The following is a 27874-nucleotide window of genomic DNA, read 5'->3' as shown; positions in this document are numbered from 1 at the left end:
GTGATTAATTTCAAACATGCACTTTTAATGTTAAATTTGGCCTTAATCATTTGAACATTTATATTTCCTGAAATCAACAATGTTGAAAGACGTGGGAATAACAAAAATGAATAATCCCATAAGAAAAGTCAGAATCCTTCAAAATTCATACTGGATTTATCACAAGTATTAAGAAACACTTCAATTAGGGTGTCCAGTTTGGCATGGCACCAAGGAAATAAGATTTTTTTGGGCATCTACTTAAAACAAGAAATCCTACGTGCCATATTTTTACAATTTTAAAAAGTTAAGAAGGGGAAGTGAGAGAAAGGCCGACCCACTGGTCGTGGCGAAAAGCAAAGGCGTGTCTCGGGGGCATGGGGCAAGTACAAGAAAGACAAATCAGAGTGAGAGATACTGGAGAAAAGCATGAGAAACAGACATGGTAGGAAGAGAAGAGCAACACAGAGGCCCAGGAGGGAAGCACAGAGCGAGAGGCATGGAATAGCTCGAGAAAGAAAGACTGAGGCAAGTGAGAGATTAGGGGGGATAAGCATGAGAAAGGGAGACTGGTATCGGGCAAGGGGTGGGTGATTACTAGTGAATACAGCAGAATAAGAATATAAAGTATATAAAGGTGACCAGCGGTGTGCCTCAGGGATCAGTGCTGGGTCATTTATATTAATGATTTGAATGAGAATATAGGAGGCATGGTTAGTAAGTTTGCAGATGACACTAAGATTGGTGGCATAGTGGACAGTGAAGAAAGTTATCTCCAATTGCAATGGGATCTTGATCAATTGGGCCAGTGGGCTGACGAATGGCAGATGGAGTTTAATTTAGACAAATGCGACGTGATGTATTTTGGTAGATTGAACCAGGGCAGCATTTACTCAGTTAATGTTAGGGCGTTGGGGAGAGTTACATGAACAAAGAGATCTAGGGGTACATGTTCATAGCTCTTTGAAAGTGGAGTCACAGGTGGACAGAGTGGTGAAAAAGGCATTCGGCATGCTTGGTTTCATCGATCAGAACATTGAATACAGGAGTTGGGACGTCTTGTTGAAGTTGTACAAGACATTGGTAAGGCCACACTTGGAATACTGTGTGCAATTCTGGTCACCCTATTAGAACCATAGAAAATTACAGCTCAGAAACAGGACTTTTGGCTCTTTTTGTCTGTGCCGAACCATTTTTTGCCTAGTCCCACTGACCTGCACTTGGACCATATCCCTCCCTCTTTCATCCATGAACCCGTCCAAGTTTTTCTTAAATGTTAAAAGTATTATAGAAAGGATATTATTAAACTAGAAAGAGTGCAGAAAAGATTTACTAGGATGCTACCGGGACTTGATGGTTTGGGTTATATGGGGAAGCTGGATAGACTGGGACTTTTTTCTCTGGAGCGTAGGAGGCTGAGGGGTGATCTTATAGAGGTCTATAAAATAATGAGGGGCACAGATCAGCTAGATAGTCAATATCTTTTCCCAAAGGTAGTGGAGTCTAAAACTAGAGGACATAGGTTTAAGGTGACAGGGGAGAGATACAAAAGTGTCCAGAGGGGCAATTTTTTCACACAGAGGGTGGTGAGTGTCTGGAACAAGCTGCCAGAGGTAGTAGAGGTGGGTACAATTTTGTCTTTTAAAAAGCATTTAGATAGTTACTTGGGTACGATGGGTATAGAGGGATATGGGCCAAATGCAGGAAATTGTGATTAGCTTAGGGGTTTAAAAAAAGGGCGGCACGGACAAGTTGGGCCGAAGGGCCTGTTTCCATGCTGTAAACGTCTATGACTCTATAGTAGCTGCAGACCGAAAAAGAAATACCTTATTAGCTTGTGACAAAGCACCCAGGTATATTTCAGATGGGTTCATCTTACAGAAACAATAGACTCTCTGAAAGCCTGGGATTGAGAATTATTTGCCTCATCTCTTAGAATTTCAAACACAGAACCCACAACATGGTGATACAACTTGTTTCAATCTGGAACTATTCATGGGATGAGCTGATCACGATGAAGAACTTTATAAAGTTATATCAGCAAGATTCATGTCTCACCCTTTAGTGTAATGGCAATGCAGTACGCATATACGACTATTTTGTGAAATTAAAATAATCTCTGATACAGCCTATAAATTTGCACCTCCACTCACTCCTACAGAGATTTTAGAAGTTTTGCAATATTTAACAATATTTATGTAATACGTATTTGGGTTTGTCAACATTTGGAATTCCAAAATTCCTGTACTGGACTCTAAAATGAAGTCCAGGCTCTAAAGCGAACATTCTTTAGTGGTCTATTTGCATTGTGCAGTGATAACCAAATTATTTTTACATATAACTACATAGATTTGTGCATCAGAGATCCATTTTTATTTCAGAAGATATTTCATCAGAAGGGTCCAAGTTGTCATTTCACTAACTTCACAATTCTTCAGCAGTGTGTATATTTGTATATTTTTGTCTTTGTTGATTCGATGAATTACAAGGGAGTAATTTGAATGAAGCAATTGCACAATAAACTGCACAAGAAAAGTTCACATTAGTCCCTTAAAATCTGAAACCAATTAACTATACACATTCTAAATAAACACTTTTTAAAAAACAAATGGCATGCATCTGCCTTAAATCAGTGGGTCGAGTTTCACTTTGGGTGTAATCGACAATCCAGGTGTAACGTGTCCACTTTGAGAAGCACTTTCTTCTTGATTTTTCCCATTCAAATTCATTTGCATTATATCAGTGTGAGTTGCAATGTTTTAAATACATATATACTTTTTAATTCCTTGATATAAGAGTGGTGTGATGAATAGTGCTGAAAATTGATAAATCATAGAAACATATTTACAATCACAGTGCCAATCCACGTGTGAGCAATCAGATTTTAAATGATTGAAAATGACTTGGAATGGGGTAATCAGCTTAGAGTCAGAGATATACAGCACGGAAACAGGCCCTTCGGCTCAACTCATCCATGCCAACCAGGTTTCCTAAACTTAACTAGTCCCATTTGCCTGCATTTGGCCCATATCCCTCTAAACCTTTCCTGTCCATATACCTGTCCAAATGTCTTTTAAATGTTGTACTTGTACCCGCCTCTACCACCTCCTCTGGCAGCTCATTGCATATACACACCACCCTCTGTGTGAAAAGGTTGCCCCTCAGGTTCCTTTTAAAACTTTCCCCTCGCACCTTAAACCCACGTCTGTTAGTTTTGGACTACCCTATACAGGGAAAGGATCTTGGCTATTAACCTTATCTATGCCCCTCATGGTTTTATAAACCTCTATAAGGTCACCCCTCATCCTCCCATGCTCTGGGGGACAAAGTCCCAGCCTATCCAGTTTCTCCTTATAATTCAAACATTCCAGTCCCGGTAACATCCTTGTAAATCTTTTTTGCACCCTTTACAGTTTAACATCCTTCCAGTAGCAAGGTGACCAAAATTGTACGCAGTACTCCAAATGTGGCCGTACCAATATCTTGTACAGTTGTAACATAACATCCCAACTCCTGTACTCAATGTTCTGACCAATGAAGGCAAGTGTGCCAAAAGCCTTCTTCACCACCCTGTCACCTGTGACGCCACTTTCAAGGAACTATGTACCTGCACCTCTCTGTTCGACAACACTTCCCAGAGCCCTATCATTAACTGTGCAAGTCCTGCCCTGATTTATCTTACAAAATGCAACATCTCACATTTATCTGAATTAAGCTCCACCTGCTATTCCTCACCCCACTGGCCCAGTTGATCAAGATCCGGTTGTAGTCTTAGATAACCTTTTTCCACTGTCCACTACACCCCCAATTTTGGTGTAATTCGCAAATTTAATAACCATGCCTCCTATATTCTCATCCAAATCATTTATAAAAATGACAAACACTAGTGGACTCAGCACCGATCCTTGCGGCACACCGCTGGTAACAAGCCTCCAGTCTCAAAAACAACCTCTACCATCACCCTCTATCTCCTATTGACGTGTCCATTTTGTATCCAATCAGCTGGTTCTCCCTGGATTCCATGTGATCTAATCTTACTGACCAGTCTACCATGTGGTCCTTTGTCGAAGGCCTTGCTAAAGTCCATGTAGACAATGTCTACTGCACTGCCCTCTTCGTTATATTTCTTTGTAATATTTGATATAAATCATAGAATAGAATGCCTACAGTGCAGTAGGACACCATTTGGCCCACTGAGCCTGCATCAACAATCCAACCCTGGCCCTATCCGTGTAACCCCACATATTTACCCTGCTAGTCCCCCCGACACCAATGGTCAATTTGCTATAGCCAATCAACCTAACTGCACGTCTTTGGAGTGTGGGAAGCAACCCATGCAGACAACAACATGCAAACTCCACACGGACACTCATCCGAGGCCAGAATTGAACCCGGGTCCTTGGCGCTGTGAGGCAGTAGCGCTAACCACTCTGCCACCTATATATTTAAAAGCTTTTAAGACAAGCCTATTCGTATTGATACATCCAAGAACCAGCTTAATTTTGTTTTAAAGAATTGCCTGGAAAGTCCACAAATAAGTGAAATCAGTGCAAACTCTCAATGGTTATTAATTCATCCTGAGGGCAGGGCTGGCTTTCCATGCTCTTTTTTAAAACTAGGGCAAAAGTTTGGGGAAACCTAATTGGTGTTGATAGAATTTGACGTGCGAATTAATAAGATCTTCAGCATGAGTTACTCATTTTTGTGCCAACAGCACAAAAAAAACACACCAGAGTGGAAAGCTAGCCTGACATTTTTAGATCATAATGGGGTGAAATTCTGCAAGGTCTCTCCCATTTGTCCACCAGTTTAGGTCTCCATATTTATTACACTGAAACTTTAGTGGATAATTGGGCTAATCCCCACTGTGGAATGTAATCCCAATGAATTACAAAAACCAGAAAGTGGATGATCGAGTTCTGTTGATCCGAAGTTACTTCCAAACTCACCTATTTTAGGTTTCCATGAAGCTTGACTTCTCTAAAAATGTTTTTGGTCAAGATTTAACACAACTTTATTTTATACATTAGCAGAACACTTCAGAGCAGCAACATTTCCAAACACAATACTGCAAACCTACCTTTCTGTGGATGACGGAGACATTAGATTGCAAGGTGTTATCACCATCATGCATCATGGCGATCTCTGAGCTATCATCAAAGACTTCATGCAGACTGTTAACACTGCTATTCTGGCTGCCTGTGCTGATCGACATACTGGGAATGGACTGATTACTTCCCAGGCTATCTACTTTACTACCTAAGCCTGCACCATGCTCACTGTCCTGCAAGATAGAGGAAAGCAATGTTAGTGAAGTGAACATGCATTAGTGACGTCATGCATTTAGAAATCACATGCACTGAATAATATTCCTCATTATTACATAGAAGTTAAAACGATCAGTATCTGATAATTCAAGTAAGACTATGCAGTTAGAGCAAGTAAGCAGAACCCGATGCTCCAAAATCCCAGCGGAGGGACTGAATGTGAATAATTGTCTACTTGTAATGATCACAAATTTATTATAGAGGACGTGGGAGGTATGGTGGCACAGTGGTCAGCACTGCTGCCTCACAGGTCCAGAGACCTGGGTTTGATTCCCAGCTTGGGTCACTGTCTGTGTGGAGTCTGCACGTTCTCCCCACGTCTGCGTGGGTTTCCTCCGAGTGCTCCGCTTTCCTCCCACAGTCCAAAGGTGTGTGGGTTAGGTACATTGGCCATGCTAAATTGTCCCTTAGTGTCCCAGGATGGGTAGGTTAGAGGTATAAGTGGGGTAAATGTGGGGTTATGGGGATAGGGCCTGGGTGGTATTGTTGTCGGTGCAGACTCGATGAGCCAAATGGCCTCCTTCTGCACTGCAGGGCTTCTATGGCTCTATGATTCTATGAGGACTGGAATATGGGTTTCTGCAACCTCAAAAACGTTTGGTGGATGCTTCCAGTGACAAATTCGCAGTGGTTTGGGGTGGGGAGAAAAGAAAGGTCCAGCACCTTGCATTAAAAAAGCTCAGTGTCATCACTAGGGAGGAAATTTCTATCAATTTGCTTAAGGTGTCATACACTTCATTCATCTCAAACTGCTCCCTTCACCATTTTCATAGCAACCATTGGTTGTTCAACCTAGTTTTATGCAACTCAAAATGTTTTACAGATACAATCTAAAGACAATAGGGACAGCTATCCTTGAACTGCTCAAATGCGTGAACTTTTTAAACTATCCAAGCTGGCATAACATGAATCGCTGATATGGTCATTACACTTCACTGAAATCTTTGAGAGGATTGTGCAGTTAAGGAGCTGCGTTATAGGTGAAAATGTACAGTTATAGCGTGAAGCAAGAACCCTATTTTAAGGATTAGCAACCTTCATTTAGGGTGACAATAACTTGATTGTTGGCCTTAATATTTGCAGGTGAGGAAGAGTAAATTAAAAAGGCTGCGTGGCTACTTCTGATCAATAATCAGTAAACCTTAGTGGAAATAGCATATATGGATTTTATGTAAGGGCGGAGTCAAGCTCAATAGAAATGCTCACACAGAAGACGCGCACGGGTGGCGAGACCAGGTGCAACTTGTGCGCCAGGGTGGGGGATGGGGAGGGTTTATAACTACTGCTGTTAATTAGTTGCAATAATGTAAATGGCAAGGGCATTCAAATACCCAATTTTGTAACATCTGAAAACATATTGTAGTAAACTACAATGCATAACACAACATCCATGAAAAGATTGATAACATTAATAAAATATACTTCAAAAGCTGTATGTAGAGACACTTGAGTTCACATTCCTAAGACACAATGGAAATGTTTAAGCATTGGAGGCAGTGTGGAGAAGAGCCTTAGCTGAAGCCTAGTGTTAGTCTGTTCTTATGAAGATTTTTTTAACCTAGAAAAGTATGCAGTGTAACAGGCTGGGAAAGGAAAATCTAAAATATTACTTTAAAGTAAGTGGCAAGTGGGACAACTGATTCAAACTTATAAGTGGCAAATTTAGATTGCCACAGCACCTTCTTTGCACAATGATGAACAAACCATAGTGAAAGAAAACACCCCAGAATCACTAAATAATTGGATTCTGCAATGAGTGGGTGAATCAAGATGGTTTTCCACATCCATAATTACCTTTTGACTATACAAAAAAAAAAGGCAATTTAACTATATGCAATTCATTATTAGTTTTAATAAATAACTTCTAGGAAGTCATCTAAGGGAGTGAGATGAACAACATTGAAATCTTTCGCTCATAACAGCTTTTAGAAATTTTGGTTCAAGAACAGAAAAATGACTTTTTCAATTAAACTCCAAACAATGCATTTATAATTATTCAAATTTACTGTGTTCATGCAAGAAATATTTTCCTCTTGCTTGTCCTCTTACTCCTGACTCCAGTAGGAAACATGCTAAGGTGTCTGGTTCCATATGCACCAATGATATTCGCCCAAACAACATTCTTTATTTGTAAGGCTAAATGGTATCTGTTGCTGAGCCACTTGTGCAGATGAGAGGCAACACAGGTGGGTCTGATATCTTTTCTCAAATGTTCACATAAATGCATATTCTGGCTTGGAAAATTCAATAAATTAGGAGCAAATATTATATCTAGATATCCTGCAACAAAAGTTGAGACCAATTTGAGTATTCACTGTATTTCCAGCTAAAACTCAGGGATAAAACCACTTTTTGTGTAATGGGTTTAGTACAACATGAATTACCCATGATACTATAAGGAACATAAAAACGCTATGTGCTTTATATCTACTGTTCAATGGGCTCACTCTCAGTTTGCAAAACTGTGCATGTTCATCCAATGCTCTTAAGCATTGTAAATAAAGAGTACAACAATGCAAAAGTTTGACAATTCCTTTAGTCACCAGTCAGTAGGCTAAATTTTGAAATGTTGATACAATGCTGTCATAGGGAGTTCCTAAGGTCGTTGAGCAGATAGGTGTATTTGTGTAGCTCATCACTGCACTATTCACCTCAGAAGGTTCATTTTCCTAAGTCATTGATCTCAGCTGAATTAGCAATTCGATACTGAAATTTGCTTAAATGGCCACTGACTGGACAGGGTGGCAGAAAAGCAAAAAAGATTGGTAGCCAGAATTTCTAATGATTCCTGTGAAGAAGCATGTATTTGGATACCAAAAGTAGATCGCCTTTGGCTGTGATGCCCTTCACAAATATTGCTGCATCTCAGTATTTTGGTTTATACATGAAGAATTACCATTTGAGCCAATTACCAGAAAGCTGTTGACACCTGAGGAACTACACTTTAGGTCAGGAATGTGTAAGGATGAAATTTAAAGGAAGAATGGCTTCGAGCAAAACATTTGGCCTCTTTGTTCAGTTAAGTTGGTGGATGAAGCTGAAACACAACTCATTTAAAAAGGTACTGCATCTGAAGTGCTGTAAACCCGCCAAGGCTATGGACCAGGTGCTGGAAATTGGGATTAAAATGAGCAACTAGATTTGCTCTCTTTTTGGGCCGCCACAGACACAGTGGACTGAATGGCCTCTTTCTACACCAAAACTTTTCTGTTTTTATTTAGATTTTAATCCATCACTTGAGAGCCACCAAATTCATCTTACCTCCTCTTCCTCTTGTGATTCTGCTGTTGGCCCATTGCGAGTTTCTTGAAAAAGTATTTTTTTCATTTTTCTATATTGAAGATTATCCAGCTCACGAACAGCATCTTTTGTTCTTGCAATAAGGTCACAAAGAACTCTTTGTGGATGCTCCCGGCGAACAAATTCATGCTGATAAGACAGACATAGCAAATTATCAATGTCCAAAAGCTGAATGAAAATCTGTGCATGCTGATTATCTATATTATCTACAGAATATAAAAGAGAACACAAAAATATTTCCTCATTGTTTAGGAAAATAGATCACTTCGTGAAGCAAACACTTGTGCAGTATAAAAAATAATGGTATTGTGATTTGAACATCAAAGTAATCTCTATGTAACTAAGCAACTGAACATATTTTCAATGTTTGTAGCAGGATTTTTATCCTCGTTAAGAATTCCTGTGATCTTCTTCATGGACTATGTAGTAAATTTCATGAAAAATGGACTTTCGAGCCAGTCTAAGGAGCAAATTATCCACGAAGACTTTTATTCGAATATTTATGGACTCATGTAGGTTACTTGTATGCATTGAAGAGGATGTTTGGGCAACCCACCAATGCTACAAATGCACCATTCCATTCTCCCACATTGAAAACATGAACCAGAATGTTAACACTATCTAAAAGTTGTACATGTTGCAAGCAAAATAGGAAATGAAAATTAATCGACCCATTAGTACACAAGAATATTTTAAGACGTTAGTTACATTCTTTCCAGCATCAAGTCAGGTCAGTTTCCACACACACACACTACTACTTATGTGGTTTGAGAGAGAAAATACAAATATTTTAGTAGCAATTAAGATTCGTGGTAGCACATTAAAAAATTCTTGGAAATATGGATGTTGAATACTATGTCAAGTTCTTCTCACCAAGACAAATGTGAGTCAGAGTTGGCGTAAAGAAACGGAGTTCTCCTGTGAAAGGAGAGAACTAATATGTTACTTCAAAAGCAGGACAATAGCTGCAATTTCATAATCGAAGGTAACTTTTGGACCATCTAGAGATAGTTATCCAGACAGATGGAATAGACATCCACAGAGAATCATGGAGTGAAAATCCTTGTTTGATGGAAGAATTAGGAATGGCCAAATAAGTTTAATTCCTTGTATTTATCTTGTGAACAACACAGTATACGTGACACAAGTTGGGACAATGAATTGCAAAAATATACAATCTAATAGTATAGGGAACAATTCATACATTAGTATGTCAACAATGGTAACAAAAGTGGAAATGCTCAGGTCAGGCAGCATCTGTGGTGAGAGGAGAGTTGACCCTGCAGGTTCATGAACTTGAAAGCTTAACTGAGTTTCTTCCTCCACAGTTGCTGCCAGACTCCAAGTAATTCCAGCATCCACAGTATTTTGCTTTTGCACGCAACCAATGGAATGCCTTAATCTCTCCAATACACCTTTCTTTTAAAAATAAACGTAACCAATTTGTGCCAAATTCTTTTTTCCATTTTTTCAGTTTTTTCCTTTTCATTTATCAGACAGCTGTCACAATTTAGGATTCAGAGCCAATTTCTTCACAGGGAGGTTGTGAAATCAAATTACTTTAAACATTGCATTTTTAAAGTAAAATTACAAAAATTAAAAACATTTGGACAGAGAATGATGAAAATATTAGGCAACAGACTAGTTTCAACAAAAACAGACAAAAATCAAATTATCAGACTCTGATAAATGGTAATCGTCAAAAGCAAATCTAGTTGGAAAACCCAAGTAGCCCAGTAAACTCAATAGGGATTTATCTGCTATCAGCTTTCCTCTGTGGATAGGTACAGGGGAACCTAAAATAAGGTTTTAAAATAAGAAAGCAGATGGTTACTTTAAGTTTGAAGTTTATTTATTAGTGTCACAAGTAGGCTTACATTAACACTGCAATGAAGTTACTGTGAAAATCCCCTAGTCGCCACACTCCGGCGCCTCATTGAGTACACCGAGGGTGAATTTAGCATGGCCAATGCACCTAACTAGCACATCTTTTGGACTCTGGGAGCAAACCAGAGCATCTGGAAGAAACCCATGCAGACACAGGGAAAACGTGCAGACTCCACACAGACTGTGACCCAAACCGGGAATGGAACCCGGGTCCCTGACGCTGTGAGGCAGCAATGCTAACCACTGTGCCACCATGTACATTGTTTGAGTTGACCAAGATGACCCACTGATAGGGAAAAATGTAGCATAGTCGTTTAATTTGTATTATACAAAGACAAGCTGGTTATACTAGTTAAATGAGTTCCAATTATAACTGTTATTCCATTTACTTGCTGTCTGAGAAGTAAAATAGCTTAATGATATGTAGTACTTCGATTGCATTTGAAAATGCGCAGGAGACATGAATATCCAGTTTGGTTCACAAGAGCAGTCTATTGTTTAATGGTTAAACATTTGGATTTGACAGTACAAGCATACAACTAAACAGACCTCCAAGTGCAATTAGACAATTAATGCTAAAGGAGATATCATGACAAGTTAGCTTTGAACATCTCAAAATTAAGGGAGAAGAGGTGGAGAGGCAGAGACATTTAGGAAGGAATTCCAGAACTTAGGGCCTAGACAGTTGAAGCCACAGCCATCAATGATGGGTCAAAGGAAATAAAGGATGCATATCCAAGAGAACATCCAAAGAGACAAAATTTGAAATTCATCAGCAATGCATTGGTGGTTTTTGGTGTGGTAGAATAGCTTTTATATATGGGGTCATATTGGCTTATTAGTATGGAAACAGACCCTTCGGTCCAACTTGTCCATGCCACCCAGGTTTTACCATTAAGCTAGTCCCAATTGCCTGCATTTGGCCCATATCCCTCTATACCAATCTTACCCATGTAACTGTCCAAATGCTTTTTAAAAAACAAAATTGTACCCGCCTCTATCATCATCTCTGGCAGCTCGTTCCAGACACTCACCACCCCATGAGAAAAATTGCCCCTTTGGATCTTTTGTATTTTTCCTCTCTCACCTTAAACCTATGCCCTCTAGTTTGAGACTCCCCTACTATTGGAAGATGTTGACTATCTGGCTGATCTATGTCCCTCATTATTTCATAGACCTCTATAAGACCACCCCGAAGCCTCCTACGCTCCAGAGAAAAAAGTCCTAGTCTATCCAGCCTCTCCTTATAACTCAAACCATCAAGTCCTTGTAGCATCCAAATAAATCTTTTCTACACTCTTTGGAGTATAATAATATCCTTTCTATAATAGCGACCAGAATTGTACACAGTATTCCAAGTGTGGCTTTACCAACGTTTTGTACAGCTATAACACATCCCAACTCCTGTATTCAATGTTCTGACCAATGAAACAAAGCATGCCAAATGCCTTCTTTACCACCCTGTCCACCTGTGACTCTGCTTTCAAGGAGCTATGAACCTGTACCCCTAGATCTCTTTGTTCTGTAACTCTCCCCAACACCTTACCATTAACTGAGGAAGTCCTGCCCTGGTTCGATCTACCAAAATGCATGACCTCGCATTTATCCAAATTAAACTCCATCTGCCATTCATCAACCCCCGGCCCAAATGATAAATATCCCTTGCAATCCTAGATAACCTCTTCACTGTCCACTATGCCACCAATCTTGGTGTCATCTACAAACCTACTAACCATTACTAACTTACTAAATGTACCCATACTAGTCAGCTCAACTGCTCCCTATGGTATCAAATTCTACATTCTCACCACCCACTAAGTATTGGTTTCTTTTGAATTTGGCATTTAATTTCTTTGTGGCTATATTTTATTGATGGCCTCAAGTTTTGCTCTTCTCCGTGAGGGAAGAAACACATGTCTATTTTGTTAGAACTTTTCATAATTTTTAAAGACAACTAGTAGGTCACCATTCGACCTTCTACTTTCTGATGAAGAGGGGACTTCCAGCCTTTTCATCCTTTCCTAATGCCATTAACTTTGCATTTCTGGCATCATCCTTGTAAATCTTCCTTGCATTCTATATGGTGACCAGAACAGTACAAGTATGATTAAACCAAGGTTTGGTACAAGTTCTACTGCTTCTCCCTTTTTCATTTCAATCCCTCTAGAAGTAAAACCTAACATTTGGCTTATTTGTTTTAAAAAATGGCCTCATTAACCCACATGACTACTTAACGATTTGTGTATTTGTACTCCTAAATCCTTTTGATCCCAGATCCTTTTGCTCCTCTATCAAATTTAGAATCTTATTTTCTAAGTAATATGTGATCTCATTTTGCACTAATATGTCATATCCAGACCTGAGAGGTGGCAGGATATAGTTAGAGAATTCAAAAACAACAAAAAAATTGAATAACATTGCAAGATAGCAGGCAGGTGATTGTTGGTGACTACTGGTTTTATTTTGCTCCAAGTCAGGGAACTGAGTTAACCTCAGCCAATAATTTATGAGCAAGTTATAGTTAATAATTTAGAATTAGATAACGATATAAATTAATAAAAATTTAAAACAATTGACAATCAAAAGTCTAAGTTTATTTCTGGCAATGGTCACAGAATTGTTATGGCAGAGAAGGACGTCATTTGGCTCTGGTTTCCTCCCACAGACCGAAAGACGTGCTGGTTAGGTGCATTGGCCATTCTAAATTCTCCCTCAGTGTACCTGAACAGGTGCCAGAATGTGGTGACTTTTCAGAGTAACTTCATTGCAGTGTTAACGCAAGCCTACTTGTGACACTAATAAATAAACTTTAAAACACACACATTGTTGGGAGTGTACTACAGGCCCACAAACAGTCAGGGAGAGACAACCATAGAATCTTACAGTGCAGGAGGCGGCTATTTGGTCCATTGAGTCTACACTGACCACAATCTCACCCAGGCCCTATCCCCACAACCCCATCCATTTACCCTAGTTCATCCCCCGACACTAAGGAGCAATTTAGCATGGCCAATCCACCTAACCTGCACATTTTTGGACTGTGGGAGGAAACGCACGCAGACATGGGGAGAATGTGCGAACTCCACACAGACAGTGACCCAAGCCGGGAATTAAACCCTGGTCCCTGGCGTTGCGAAGCAGCAGTACTAACCACTGTGCCAATGTGCCAAAAGAGCCAATATATAGACAGATCTCAGAAGTGTAAAAATAATAGGTAATGTCAGGGGATTTCAACTTCCCCAATATCAATTTGGATAGGCCTACTGTTGAAGACTTACAGGGGGCAGAATTCTTTAAGTGCATTCCTGGGAGCTTTTTGAGCCAGCACGTAATAAGTCCAACAAGAGAGGGACGGTACTTGACCTAATTTCAGGGAATGAAGTTGAGCAGGTGGTAGAGGTGTCAGTGGAGCAGCACTTTGATGATTGTGACCACAACACAGCAAGATATAAAAAGTAGTTATCGAAAAGGACAATGGTAGACTGGAAATAAAGTTTCTGAATTGGGGGAAGGCCGATTTTGATAGGATAAGACAGGATCTGGTCTTTCACACTTGGCCGATCCAAATTAATATTGGGGGAAGTTGAAATCTCCTTGACTGGGATAAAGGACTAGGTTACCTTCACTGGTTTTATTCCATTTGAATTAGCTTATGGACACCAAGTGAGAGGTCCTCTGAAACTACTCGGGCAAGAAGAAAACCTCCAGGTTAGACTACATAACAGTGTTCCACGAGCAATTCATGAGAGCCTGTGATGTGGCTCGAGGACACTTAAAAATTTCCCCATAGTCTCCTGTCTGAGGGGTTTGGGCCTTATGTGCTCGTGCTCCTACCAAGACTGGGTGGATCCCAATAACAGACAGAAGACAAGGGAACAGTAAGGACAAATTAGGAGACATGGGTGAGGTCGACATTGAATCCCCTACTGTCCACCGAGCAAACAAATTCTCGTGAAATTGGACACCATATTTAGCCACTTAAATGCAAAACAGTGAGGAGACCTGACAAGTCAGTTCACTGCATTTAAAAACATTCGGAGAGACAGGCCAGGCTCACCATTTCAGCCCTATTTTATGTGGCAGGGACCCCTCCCATAAGGCAATATTTCTATTGTCTAGGCTCAGAAAAGTTGGCCCATAACTGAGAGGAGATTAAATACTTGGGGGAGCACCAATTAACAGAGCCTGGCAGCAGTAACTGGAGCTCCTTAATTGTACTCGTGCCCAAGCTGGACGACTCCACAAGGCTCTGCATTAACGAATGAAACATTAATAAAGTGACCACAGCCAACTCCTACCCGATTCCCTGCTTGGAAGACTGCATAGATCAGGTAGGTAATACAGCCCACATGACAAAGATGGATTTACTCGAGGGATACTGGCAGGTCCCCTTGACTGCCTGTGTGAAGAATATCTCCACCTTTGGTGACTCCAGATGGGCTATACCAGTCTCAAGTCATGCCGTTTGGGCCAAGAAATGCCCCAGCTACCTTTCAAAGGCTGATGAACCAGGTAGTGGCAAAGCTTATCCAATTATGTAGTGCACCAATACAATCTCCTAGTATACAGTGACACACAGGAAGCTCACTTATAGGAAGATTTCTTCCAGAAATTACAGTCAACTGACTTAGTGGGTAACTGTGTAATGAGCAAGATCACCAAGGCTCAGGTGACGTACCTAGGACACATGATGGATCAAGGACAAGTCCTGGACAGAGCTGCAAATCGGTCATACAGCTTTCCCATTCCCATACCAAAACAGGAAATAATGAAATTTTTAGGGATGTATGGTTTCTACTGCAAGTTTGTCCCAAACTTCAACACTGTCGCTGCCCCACTGACAGACCTACTACAGAAAAAAGCAAAAGCAGTATGGACCAGGAAATGACAGACAGAAGCCATTTTAATAAACAAATCAAGTGTTCGCAGCTCCAGACTTTAACCAAATATTTAAAGTAGCCATACACATATCAGAAACATTGTTCCACAGAAGAAAAAGAAATCCCAAGTTTATTACTGGCTCTCAAATACTTGAGATACATTTCTGAAATGGATATGGATAACATCAGTCTATAAAGAGCACATTCCTTGACTTTTGTGGAGAAGGTTACTCCTTTGGGAATTTGTTTCACCAACCAGATCACCAGAAAATCACCCAGATTTCAGGAAAATCAAATATGACTGTGGACACCCTGTCCAGAACTTACAGATGATGTGGAGCTGCTGGTGTTGGACTGAGGTAAGCACAGTAAGAAGTCTCACAACGCCAGGTTAAAGTCCAACAGGTTTATTTCGTAGCATAAGCTTTTAGAGCACTGCCCCTTCTGGGGGAGCACTTATGGGGCAGTGCTCCAAAAGCTTGTGCTCCCAAATAAACCTGTTGGACTTTAACCTGGTGTTGTGAGACTTCTTACAGAACTTTGAGACCCTGTTCGATCTGATGGATAATCCAGACTAAGGCTAAGAGAGCAAATGGAAGTGAGTGCATTTTTTTGGTTTGGTTTGGTGTTTTTATATCTTGTAATTAAATTAGAGCAATTTTTATTTCAGTTTTTTTGTGATGGGGAGGTGTCACGTGGCTATGCCCCTTTATTTTTTGAAAATATGATTATTCAACTTTTGACTGGAAACTTTGCAATTTGAACTGAGACAAAGCAAACTACCTAAAAATGCAAGGCCACATTCCAAGGTGAAGGTGAGAAACAAACAAATCACCTTCAGGGCAGTGTGTAGGGAGACATCTCTGAAAATCCAGACACCCATTGAAAATTGTAACTAAGAGCCATTAAAAATGCAAATGCAAAGGATATTGAAACAATGGCTGCCACATGCAGACAGCTAAAACCTATTGGAAATACACAGTAGAAATAGACAAGGCTGCTTTGAGAGAGATTGCAAGAGTCAAGGAAGTTTTCAGCAGATGAAACAGGCCACAGGCTATATATTCTCTCTCCTTCACCTTTGGGATAAGTTCTCCTCCAGTTTAAGCAGCTAATTCCACCAGAAACCGACTAGTAAACAGAGATCTCACAATCATAACACCACCTTCTACATCTTGACTGCATCCAAGAAACCAGCTAACCTCAATCAGCTGCAGGTTTACAATCTAAATCACCCTGGATATCCTACTCTGCATGCTTTTTGCTAAGACTAAAAAATACTTGCCAGATAAAGTTGAAAACTGCAGAAAGCCTGTACGATTATAGAGACATGATGTAGAGATGCCCAGCGTTGGACTGGGGTAAACACAGTAAGAAGTTTAACAACACCAGGTTAAAGTCCAACAGGTTTATTTGGTAGCAAAAGCCACAAGTTTTTGGAGCGCTGCTGCTTCGTCAGGAGAGTGGGAAATCTGTTCACAAACAGGGCACATAAAAACACAAACTCAATTTACAGACTTTAACCTGGTGTTGTTAAACTTCTTAGTCCGATTATAGAGACTGCAGGGGTGAAGTTAAGGGATGGCTTTAAAAAACATGGCAAATAAATCATACAAAACCAAAAATGTTTAATAAATACATAAAGAACAAGTGAACAATGAAACAACAGGCATGCAGCTGAAATACTGCTGGCATTGTACAATTACTTTTTAAAAGGGTGAAGTGGGGTTGGAAGGGGTGAGGGGAGGGATGTTGACTCATAAAGGTCAGTCAGCCTAACCTTGGTGGTAGGGGGATTTTTTTCAATTCCAAGGGACAGTACAAATCTGCATTTAGAAAGGCACAAATTAATCAAGGACAGTCAGTATGGATGGTTAGCACAAGGTCATGAAGGGTTGATGAGGGCAGCATGTTTCATGTGGTCTACAAACATTTCAGCAAGGCTCAGATGAAATCTTCTGTACAGTTTTGATCTCAATATCTAAGGAACAATATACTTCCACTGGAGATGGTATAACAAAGGTTCACTAGATCGCCCAATGATGGAAAGCTAAGTAGATTGGACTTCAAAAGTCTCTTCAAGCCATACATAATCTGAAGGGGCTTGAAAGGATAGACACAGTTTTCCCCTCGCTGGTGAATCTAGAACTCAATCGCGGGATAAGGGATTGATCATTTAGGACAGATGAGCAAATATTTCTGCTGAGGGCTGTGAATCTTTGGGATTGTCTACCCAAGTGGGTTGATAATATTCTGTAATTAAATATACGCAAGGCTGAAGGACAGATTTTTCAATGCTTGAGTCAAGAGATATGGGGAGCAGGCAGGGAAGTGGAGTTGAGGCACAAGATCAGCCATGAGCACATATGGATGATGAAGCAAGCAGTGCAACACTGCTGTAATTTTGCATGTCTTACATCCTTTGTTTTTCATTGTATAGACCAATTACCTGGTTTCAAATGTAGTGAACATGATTAAGGAGGATGCGTGTGATACAACAAAAAGTGGCAAATGGATTACAAGCCATCGAAATGTAAGAATTTATTTGGGAAGGGATGCTCAATAAATGGTAGGATACTGAGAAGTGTAGAGAAACAGAGGGACCACTGAGTGCATGTCCCCAGATAGCCAGACAAAAAGATGATTCAGATGGCATGCAACATACATTTTCTTTACTAACTAAAGCACAGAATGCAAGAGCAGGGAGGCTTGGTAAACTGCATACTAGTTAGACTACAGCTAAAACACTACGTACAGTTTATCGTCATCACATTACAAGAAGAATGTGATCACGTTAGAGAGATTAGCGGAGATTTACAAGGATGTTGCCAAGAGTGCAGAATTCTACCTCCAAGGAAAGGCTGGATTGCCTGGGGGTTATTTTCTTTGGAACATAGGCAGTAGAGAGGAGATTTAATTGAGCTGCATTAAATTGTGTGGGGCTAACAGAGGTGGATAACAGAGGTCAATACCAGGAGCACAAATTTGAATAAATTGACAGAAGAATTAGAAGGCTGTTGAAGGGAACTCATTTTTATCTAGAGTGTTGTGGGGATCTGGAACTCAGTTTGAAAGGCTGGCAGAGGCTGAAACCCTCATTGCATTTCAAAAATAAATGCAGACCGAGATGCTGCAAACTATAGGGTTATTGCCACAGCTGGAAAGTGAAATTAAGTTGAGTAACTATTTACCTGAGCTGCAATGGGCCAAATAGCCGCCTTCTCGAGCATGAAATTTATTTCTGTGGTAACTCAGACATTAAACTGTCCTCACTTTACAATGGTCAAGTCCATTAGCTAGCTTTTGTGAAATTGGTTTAATTAGTTCTAAACTAACCACAGTATAAATGAATCTAGCATCCAATACAACTAATCACATTTAATGATCCAAAATCTTCCTTCTGTTAAAAAACAGCATGCCACACCATGTGGAAAGGATAAAAATTACTAAATATTTTAAAAGTTGGAAACATCTGAAGATGAACTTGGATAGTGCAATAAATTAACTTCAACCACCTCTAATCTCTAATTTTCTATTTTTCAAATACAAGGAACTAGCAATGACTCAGAATTCAAGAGGTTACTCAGTGCTGAGTCGTTCACATGGTAACATCTTAATCTACAACTACTGTCTACCAGAACACAGGGGACTGTTCTAATACCCCACATCTCCCTGCACGTATTTAAGTTTACAAGTCTAAATGCACTGGTTCTTATTCAAAATTCATTTAATCCATTTTGTTCTCACTTGTATTAAAGAAATTTGAAGTGTTGTAAATCACGAAACAACACATTAAACCAAACATCGGGAAATAACTGGCTTAAAAACTGGCCATAAATTGATGCAAGGAAGGCTGCTCAGGGCAAACTGGGCAGTGATTTCAAAAAGTATTTTAAGAAGTGAATGGATGATACTACAGCCAAGAATAGAACACTTTAGCCTTTAATACTATTTAAGCATGGAAGAGATTATGTGAATTTAAAAAAAGATAGAGCATCAGCCAAAGTGCACTACAAATCTGAGAAAAGTACTGCACTGTGGTACAAAAAGGCCATGAGCTCCAATAAAATCAAAATACTCTACCCTTTTTGACATGAGTGCAGAGTACTTCCCCATTTTCATACATAGAGAAATCATGCAAAATTTATTATCAGATAAACACTTTGGGGAGGGTGTAGAAAAAGGTGAATTTATTTCAATGCATAAATGCTTCAAAGGGATACTTCTAAATTTTACAAATAATCAGCTATGAATTTCTCAATAATTTATTCATTTTTAATTCTGAATCCAATAAATCATGAACATGCATAGTATTCACCAACATATTTTAATTTAGACCCCTAAAACTCTAAATAATCCTGGGTGATTAAATAGCAATGGCTGCTTTTGTGCCTATCATTTATTTTGAAAAGCAGTCTATATTATTGTGTTGTAGATAAAAATATAGCTGATCATTAAGTCATAGTTACTGCATTGGATTTGGCCCACATAATTAGTAGGTCAAAGTCAGGATTTAATGTCCTTTATTAAAATTGTTCAAAAATGCTCATTATACAAGCCCTGAACATGCTGAAATTTGCTTGATGGGCTAAATAATTGATTTCAATTTCTAAATTAGGTTCTTTGAGAATACTATGATAGATAAACAAACCAATATTCAAAAACTAGTCTGAACATCGTGATGAGACCCAAATTAGTTCTAAGGAGGGTACAATTACAGGGCTTCAATACTTTGTACTGAAATTGATGACAAATGCATTATTGAAATTGAATTTTTCAGTATTGACAGCTAACTGTGAATATTTAGAACTGATCAGTATGATATAAAGTACTGAAGTTCTTACCCGCAGTAGCTCCACTGATGTTGGTCGATCCTGTGGAATCTTTTGCAGGCAGTAATCCACAAAATTTCTAAAAAAGTGAGACCTACCAAATACAAATCTGAAATTAGAAGCATTAAAATCTATTTTCAGCAACAATGCTTTTTCTGAATCCTTTCAGACTACTGCTTTCAGGAATCCATTCAACAGCATAAATTTAAGCTTTCGTCAGTCTCAAGATAATACAAAATAGGTATGATTTTAGATTCTCCATTATCGAAAGCATAAGTTAGTATATAAAGAAATTTAAATTAATATCTGGGCAATAGCAACACATATAGGACAAAACAGCAACGACTACACAGCAAGCACATTTGCAAAGATACCGATGAAACATTGAGTTATTAAACAAGCTAAGATACTTTAAAATTTCTCAAATTGAATATAAATACCAACAATTTCAAAACATGAAATATTTAAATATTATGCTAATGATTGGAGAGAAATTAAACATTTAAACTTGATAGAAACTTACCATTCATTTGATTGAAGAGTTGGAGATTCATTCTGGGCAATGTGATATAAGGCACTCATTGCATTCATGTTGAACAAAGGTGGCTTGCGTTCAGCTAAGAAAAAGACAACCAAGAGACCATGTTGAAAAGTTGTCTTATAGCTAGACTGGTCAGTGATAAACCCATATGGATAAGAACCGTTGTCATAGAAAGTAATCCTATTTTAAGATCACCTATTCAACCTAGTAAAGATCTATTGTATGGTAAACATACAAAGCACAAAGGCTAATTAAGCATTCATAATTTTCAAACATTTTGATTGTATGAACTCAGATGCAAACTAATTTTGGTCTTTAAACATTGGATCATGCATTACACTAAACAAAATTGAATAATTATGCTACTGAAATGCAAGAGGAAACAGTAAGCTGTATCTTTCAAATTTATACAAGTTTGTGAAAGGCATCTATCTGGAATTTTACCAGCACGCCTGCCCAATTCAGGGGCAGCCAAGGCTCGCAGAACGACACTCTCCATTGGCCTCGGGCGGGATCTTACGAGCCTCGGGCGGGCGAGGCAGTAAAATTCTGGCACTAATGTCCCATCTTGACATACAACTTCATTTTACTAAAACTAGCAGAACTCGAGGCATTGCTGAAGGCAAGTCAAAGCTTGCACACTTATGGAGCCGAAAGGTTTTGGAATGAAATTGGAAGATCTGTCCTTCAACGATAATGCTTTCAGTTGGTTCTTCGAAAGTGTTCTCCTTAAGCACTTAAGGTAGGAAGAAAAATTTATTCCCTTTAAATCTTTGCCTGCAATGTAGAGGAAGCAGATTTTGAACCCTGGCCATCACTTACACACACTGTAATGGTTCAAGGTGGCCGCCCACTACTAGTTTTCCAAGGACAACTGCCTTTCCCCCCACTTCTCCCGATCCATCAGACTACTTGTATAAAATCCAATACTAGATAAGCAGAAACCTCCTCCATCTAATCATCAATAAGACTGAAGTCTCTCCAACAAAAACTCCAATTCTGAGCAATTGACTTCATTCATCTTCCTCCCAAATGTCCGAGGCTGAATTAGACTCTTTACAACCTGGGTGACATACTTGAACCCAAGATGAGCCTCTGACCACATATTCAATACAGTGTTATAGAGATGGATGATGATGGCTTTGACATTGTCCAACTCAACAAAGTCTCAGCTCACTTGTTAATGAACTCCTCATCCAGGTCTTTCAGCCTCCCATCTTACATAAACCTGGGGTCCTTCAAAACTCCACAGCCTTACCTACTTCGCACCAAGTTCTGTTCACCCATCACTCCTGTGCTCCCTGATGTACATTGGCTTCACATCCTGAAACTCCTTGCTTATAAAATCTCTCATCCTTCTAGGTGTACAAACCTTCGGGATCTCTGCACTCCTCCAAATCTGCCTTTTCTGACTATCCTCAATATTTAAAGCTCCACCACAGGCAGTCATGCCTTCGGGTTCATGGGCCATCAGTCTTGAATTTCCTCCCTAAACCTTCCCACCCGTGCTCTTCCTTAGTCCAATCTGTTGTAATACCTCGTATGGCTTGGTGTCAAATGTTTTAATATGCTCGTGTGAAGCATCCTGTAGCTTTTCATTATATTAAAGGGGGAAGTCTTGGCCTAGTGGTATTATCACTATTAATCCAGAAACTCAACAAATGTTCTGGGGATCTGGATTCAAATCCCTTGGCAGATGACAGAATTTGAATTCAATAAAAAAAATCTGGAATTAAGAATCTACTGATGACTGACCTTGTCGATTGTTGGAAAAACCCATCCAGTTCACTCATGTCCTTTAGGGAAGGAAATCTGCTGTCTCAACATCGAATTCAACAACTTCAGGTGATTAGCTCGACCCCATTGTTTTCATTTTATTTAAGTTTTTTTACTGTTCTCTACCTTTGATTTCTTTAATGTCTTTCTTCATTTTTCTTCCCACCCCACTCTTTCCCCCTACTTCATCCCACCTTTTCTTACCCTTTGCTCTAAATTTGACCTCTCTCCCACCCATTCCGCCACCCACCCCCCCCCCCCCCCCCCCCCACACCTTCATCTGTCACAGTTTACCCTCTGATTTCAGCTTCTCTGCCGTTTGGCCATTCACACACTTTATTCTCTCTATGGACTGCCACTCGCAGCCTTTTCCCCTGGTTTCCGTGGCTATGACTCATCTTTCATTCCCTCATCCTGCAGTATAAATATCTCCCACTTCCTATGCCTTTTAGCTTTGACAAAGGGTCACCTGGACTCAAAACGTCAGCTCTTTTCTCTCCTTACAGATGCTGCCAGACATGCTGAGATTTTCCAGCATTTTCTCTTTCGGTTTCAGATTCCAGCATCCACAGTAATTTGCTTTTAATCTGCTGTCCTTACCTGGTCTGGCCTACATGTGACTCCAAAGTCACAGCAATGTAATTGATTCTCAACTGCCCTTGGACAACTAGGGATGGACAATAAATAGCCAGCGATGCCTATGTCCCACAAATGAACAAAAAGGACACACTACACCCCTACCTGGCTGATGGCCATATTCCTTTTTTCCAAATAATTCCGCAACCAAAATTAGTGTCAACGAATTCAATATGCATATTTACGTTCAAAATTTTCATCAGAATTTCTCTGAAACCAGCACTTGCCAGCATTTCCAGAATTTGCTACTGGTCACAGAAGGAAGGAAATGAATCCATCTAGAATGCATTAGAAAATAATTACTTATTCCAAGATATTCTTAGTCAGCTTTCTTCTCAGCAGTATACCTGGCATTGCTGTGGCTATTCAGCATACAAATATGTAGCCACTGGAGCAAACGTAAATGCACAGAACCAGGTTCTTGCAGTTTTGGGAGGAACTGAATTAACGGCCAATTAGGAGGAGATTTGTGAGGAGTATGCCAAGATAAAGTTCTGCCAGTAGACAAGCAATACTTGAGAAGCCACTTGCCAGCCTCACCTCCCAATAGAAAACTATCACAAGTGATAATTGCCACTGTTGTCACTGTCGATGCAAGCAAAAGGAATGCTTTATGATGGAGTACATTGAATTCAACCTCCAAGTGATTGGTTGAATCAGATATCTGCACATAATGAAAGGGTAGGAGAGAGACAGAAGGATAATTTCCCAAAATGTATTTTTGCATAGGGAACCATGCATTTTTTTTTTAACAACTTTTCAAGGAAAATTAAAGACATGAAAAAATTAGCTGAATTGTTTCAGTAACTGCTCTCATTCCTAGATGGAACAGCAGGCCCACGAGCGACCGATAAGATAACTTGGAGCTGGTCAATAATCCCCATAAAACAGCTGTGACCGATATGGAACTTGAGGGGTTGAACTTTGAAATTGTTTCCCAATGAGAGATGAAGAGTGGATAATGAAGAAAAATATTACACATTCATCTGGTAGGGGATGAGCTTATAGGAAATGGGCGAGGAGGATGTAAGCTTTGCTGCATGGAACTTGTTCTTCGATGCTAGAACTCTTGACGAACGGTTTAGGGCATGTTCTTTCTGCTGCCTCTAAACCCAAAGGGCCAGTTAACATCATGAGTATCTAAGCTTCAACACTGCTCTAATACAGAAACAAAAGACCAGTTCTCTGAGCAGCATGACACTATCAGCATAATTCCCAAAACTGAACATCTCTAACACTGGAGGATTTCAACTCTGGCTGCAGACCATGAGGCATGGCCCACTTACCTCACACATCACAACGTGGGAAAGATAAAAAAAAGAATGGAGGCTTCTTGAGCTGTGTGTAATTAACTTCTTTCCCCCCCCTAGAATAAACCATGCCACAGGATACTCTTGAAACATCCAAGGTCATGTCGTTGGCATCAACTGAATTAGAATATGATTCTCATCCACAATATGTCCAGCTACCATAGCACAGACTGTGACACACACAGTTCATTCTCGAATTTGCACTGGGGCCAGGATACAACCTTGCAGCTTTTCCATTCAAAGGATAAAGTATAACGATGTGCCCTAGCACCCCTGCAGCTTTGTTTGGTATCTCCATAAACTGACTTACCTTCTCTGCAGAAATGGGAGGTGTGTAGCTGCATACTATGTTAGACAACAAGCTCTACAGTCTATCCAGATTATAGAACTCCTCTACATTGAAGATGCCATGCTAATTGCTCTCACAGAAACTCAGCTACAAGCTCATCACAAAAATCACAAGTGCAACAGTCTTTCTCAAAGACAAATCTCCCAAGCATGCTAGTACTCATCTAGCAGGGGGTGGGGATTCCACTGGCTCAGGCATGCTCGCAGGATGGAAGGTAGATACATGCCCAAGAACTTTTGACAGGGTGAGATAACTGATGCCAGAAGAGCAGTCTGCAGCATTTGTGGTAGAACTGGCCTCTCATGGATTGGTCTCAGCAAAATGCACCATATGAAACTCTCTCACCCCTAACTGTATACCTATCAGCTTAAGTGGATGGAAGAATGCCGATAATGACAACATATGGGAAACAAGAATGGAAAAAGATGGCTGGTTCAAATCTAACATCACTGTAATGGAATTTGTCACTGAAGTAATTAATGAAAGCAGATCACTTGACGAGAGAGATCTGCCAAGAAGATTTGGAATGCACTAAGGAGCGTTCAAAATAAAATCCAACAGATTGCTAGGTGCTGCACCGATGACTGCTGCTCATAGCTTTGCCAGAATATCCAGATGGCCTCCAACACAAGGAATGCTATGGGCATGTATGATGGGATCAAAAAATAACTGGTTCATCAACAAAGACAACAGTTTAAAGGAAAACAAAGACAAGGGAGGTTATCACTGACTACACTAAACATATGGAGAGATGGGTAGAACACCACCTCAAGTTACACCACAGGGAAAATATTGACGCAGAGCAAGGTCTAAGCACTACAAAGCGTCTTTGTCGTTGAAGAGCTAGGTGCCAAACCCACCGGTGTATGAGCTTTGCAAACTATTGACTTACTTGTCATCGACAAAGTTCCAGGTAATGATGATGCTTTTCTGCCCAAAATCATCAATTATAGGAAACTGGCACTTCTGCAGCATCTGCACGAACTTCTGACTACTGGAGGGCGGGATCGTGCCTCAGGATGTGCATGATGCAGAAGATTATGGCCTTGTTCAAAAACAAGGGTGACCATATTGATTTCAACAGCTATTGAGGCAGCTCCCTGCTGAGCATTATGGGCAAAAGCCTGTGTTACCTTTGTCAAACTGCCAAACTTGGCTCAATGCATCTAACCCAAATCTCAGGGTGGTTTCAGAACTGGAAGATACAAAATTGATATGATCTTCTCAGACCAACAGCTGCAGGAGAGGTGCAGTGAACAGAGGAAAATAGGTATATATTGCCTTCATGCCACGCATTCAATCATGTGAGCAGAGGCAGTCAATTTAAGCTGAAGAAAATTATATGCCCCATCAAGCTGTTCAGTATGATCTTCTCTTTCGAGGACGAGTGGTAAGGTCATCCATGATGTGACAATATCAAAATCCTTCAAGATCTGCGATATTGTCAAACAGAATTCTGTTCTAGTGCTGACATTGGCATATTTTTCTTTTTACTGCTCTCTCATACATTCAGTTCATCGACAGAAGGTATAGACTAATGTACAGAGTCATTGACAAACCGTTCAGGCTTGCCCACCTGAGATTAAGACAAAACGTACCAAGTCCTGAGCAACCTTTATGCCGATAAGATTGCACTAGCATGTCACACCGAGGTGCATCAACAGTAAACAGACGGACGCTCAAACCTGGCAAAAGTATGTTTTACCGTACCATTATCAGGAGGACTCGTGTCATAGTCCAGGGCATTGGCATGTTGTAGTCAATTTGCATTGATGTCACGCAGAAGGTTGTTGATAACTTCATCTCGGTTCCCAATCAGCAACCATCTGTCATTTGATGTTGAAATCAACACACACATGGCTGCAGCTGTTATGGTCCAAGCTTTGTATAGAAACAACAGCAACTTAACAGAGGACACCAAATTGAGACTACCAAGCCTCAATCCTCTGTGCACTGCTCTCCAGTATTGAGACCTGGACAACATGCGTAGGCAGGAGAAAAGTCTGAACAGTTTACACCTTCGCTGTCTCAGATATTTTCTTGGCAGGAGATGGTCACCAATTCAGAGGTGCTGGAGCATACATTCATGACTAAGCCATTACATTTGCAATAGCTCAGAAAATGTTTATCAGATGAAATTCAGCCACATACCCAAAGTCTTCTGTACGGGGAACTAATCACTGGGTCACCAACTGCTGGATGTCCTTACCGCTGTTGCAAGGACAGCTCCAAGTGAAATATGAGGATGGTAGATATGGATAAAGACAGCTGGGAGATAGTCACTGATGACTGGGATCTTCAGGAGGCTGTTTGGAGAGGCCTCAGAAAAGACGAGAAGAAACAGCTGTTTGAGAAGATGGTCCAGTCAGAAGTCAGTAATTCCTGCAGCTTCTCAGCTCACTGCCGTCAACTGCAGCAAGTGTGGGAGAGGCGGCCATGCTGGAAAAGCATCATTAGATGATACTTAGAGTTAACCACCAAGGGACAAACCACTGCCTCGCAAGACAAAAGGCTGATAAGGAAGAAGAATCAGAAAATAGTATTGCTCAGATTGATGAAGGGATGGAAATGATCGACTTAGAGGTCAACATTCAAACCAGAGCACAGGATGCACAATCCTGAAATTTGTGGATGAATCAAAAGTAGAGGTCTGGCAAGCAATGACAAACTTGTAAAGGATTATGGCACACATGTTAAACAGGTGTTCTGAATGTAGATAAGCATACATCTTGAGGGGAGAAACAAGAATTGAAGCACACAGTGAAAAGATACTGACTAGTGGACATGAGTGGAATTCAAACAATTCCATGAAAGTGAGAATTGTGTTAATATAATAACCTATGTTATTTTGGATTTTAGAAGTGGGGAAAGAGAATTAAGTAAAAAAAAGATAAAGACAAAAGTTGAAAGACAGTTAAGAGTACTGCAATAGTTCTGGACACCCCATTATAAAAATGGCACTAAAGTCAATGAGAATATGCAGCACAGATTCAACCTTGATGTGTTTTAAAGTGAAAGATTTTGATATGATAAATAGGGAAAAGCCATAGTCCTTGG

At 40.0% G+C, this 27874-nt stretch overlaps 1 protein-coding gene across 6 annotated transcripts in view; it reads right to left on the bottom strand.

Moving 5' to 3' along the window:
• The window catches only part of taok3a (TAO kinase 3a), a 143981-nt gene that overhangs the window by 37187 nt on the left and 78920 nt on the right, over positions 1-27874 (bottom strand). For 4 of the 6 annotated variants that reach the window (XM_078226985.1, XM_078226988.1, XM_078226986.1 and 1 more), the window contains 4 exons: positions 20729-20822; positions 20218-20299; positions 8568-8735; positions 5060-5263 (listed from right to left, as the gene is read on the bottom strand). In XM_078226985.1, the coding sequence (XP_078083111.1) occupies positions 5060-5263; positions 8568-8735; positions 20218-20299; positions 20729-20822 (548 nt within the window). The remainder of the gene's footprint in view (positions 1-5059; positions 5264-8567; positions 8736-20217; positions 20300-20728; positions 20823-27874) is intronic. The other 2 variants (XM_078226989.1, XM_078226990.1) reach the window with 1 other exon arrangement.

The sequence above is a fragment of the Mustelus asterias genome, chromosome 13, assembly GCF_964213995.1.
Source record: "Mustelus asterias chromosome 13, sMusAst1.hap1.1, whole genome shotgun sequence".
Taxonomy (NCBI): domain Eukaryota; kingdom Metazoa; phylum Chordata; class Chondrichthyes; order Carcharhiniformes; family Triakidae; genus Mustelus; species Mustelus asterias.
Note: the sequence above shows the minus strand (reverse complement) of the source record. Positions and strands in the feature narration are given on the sequence as shown.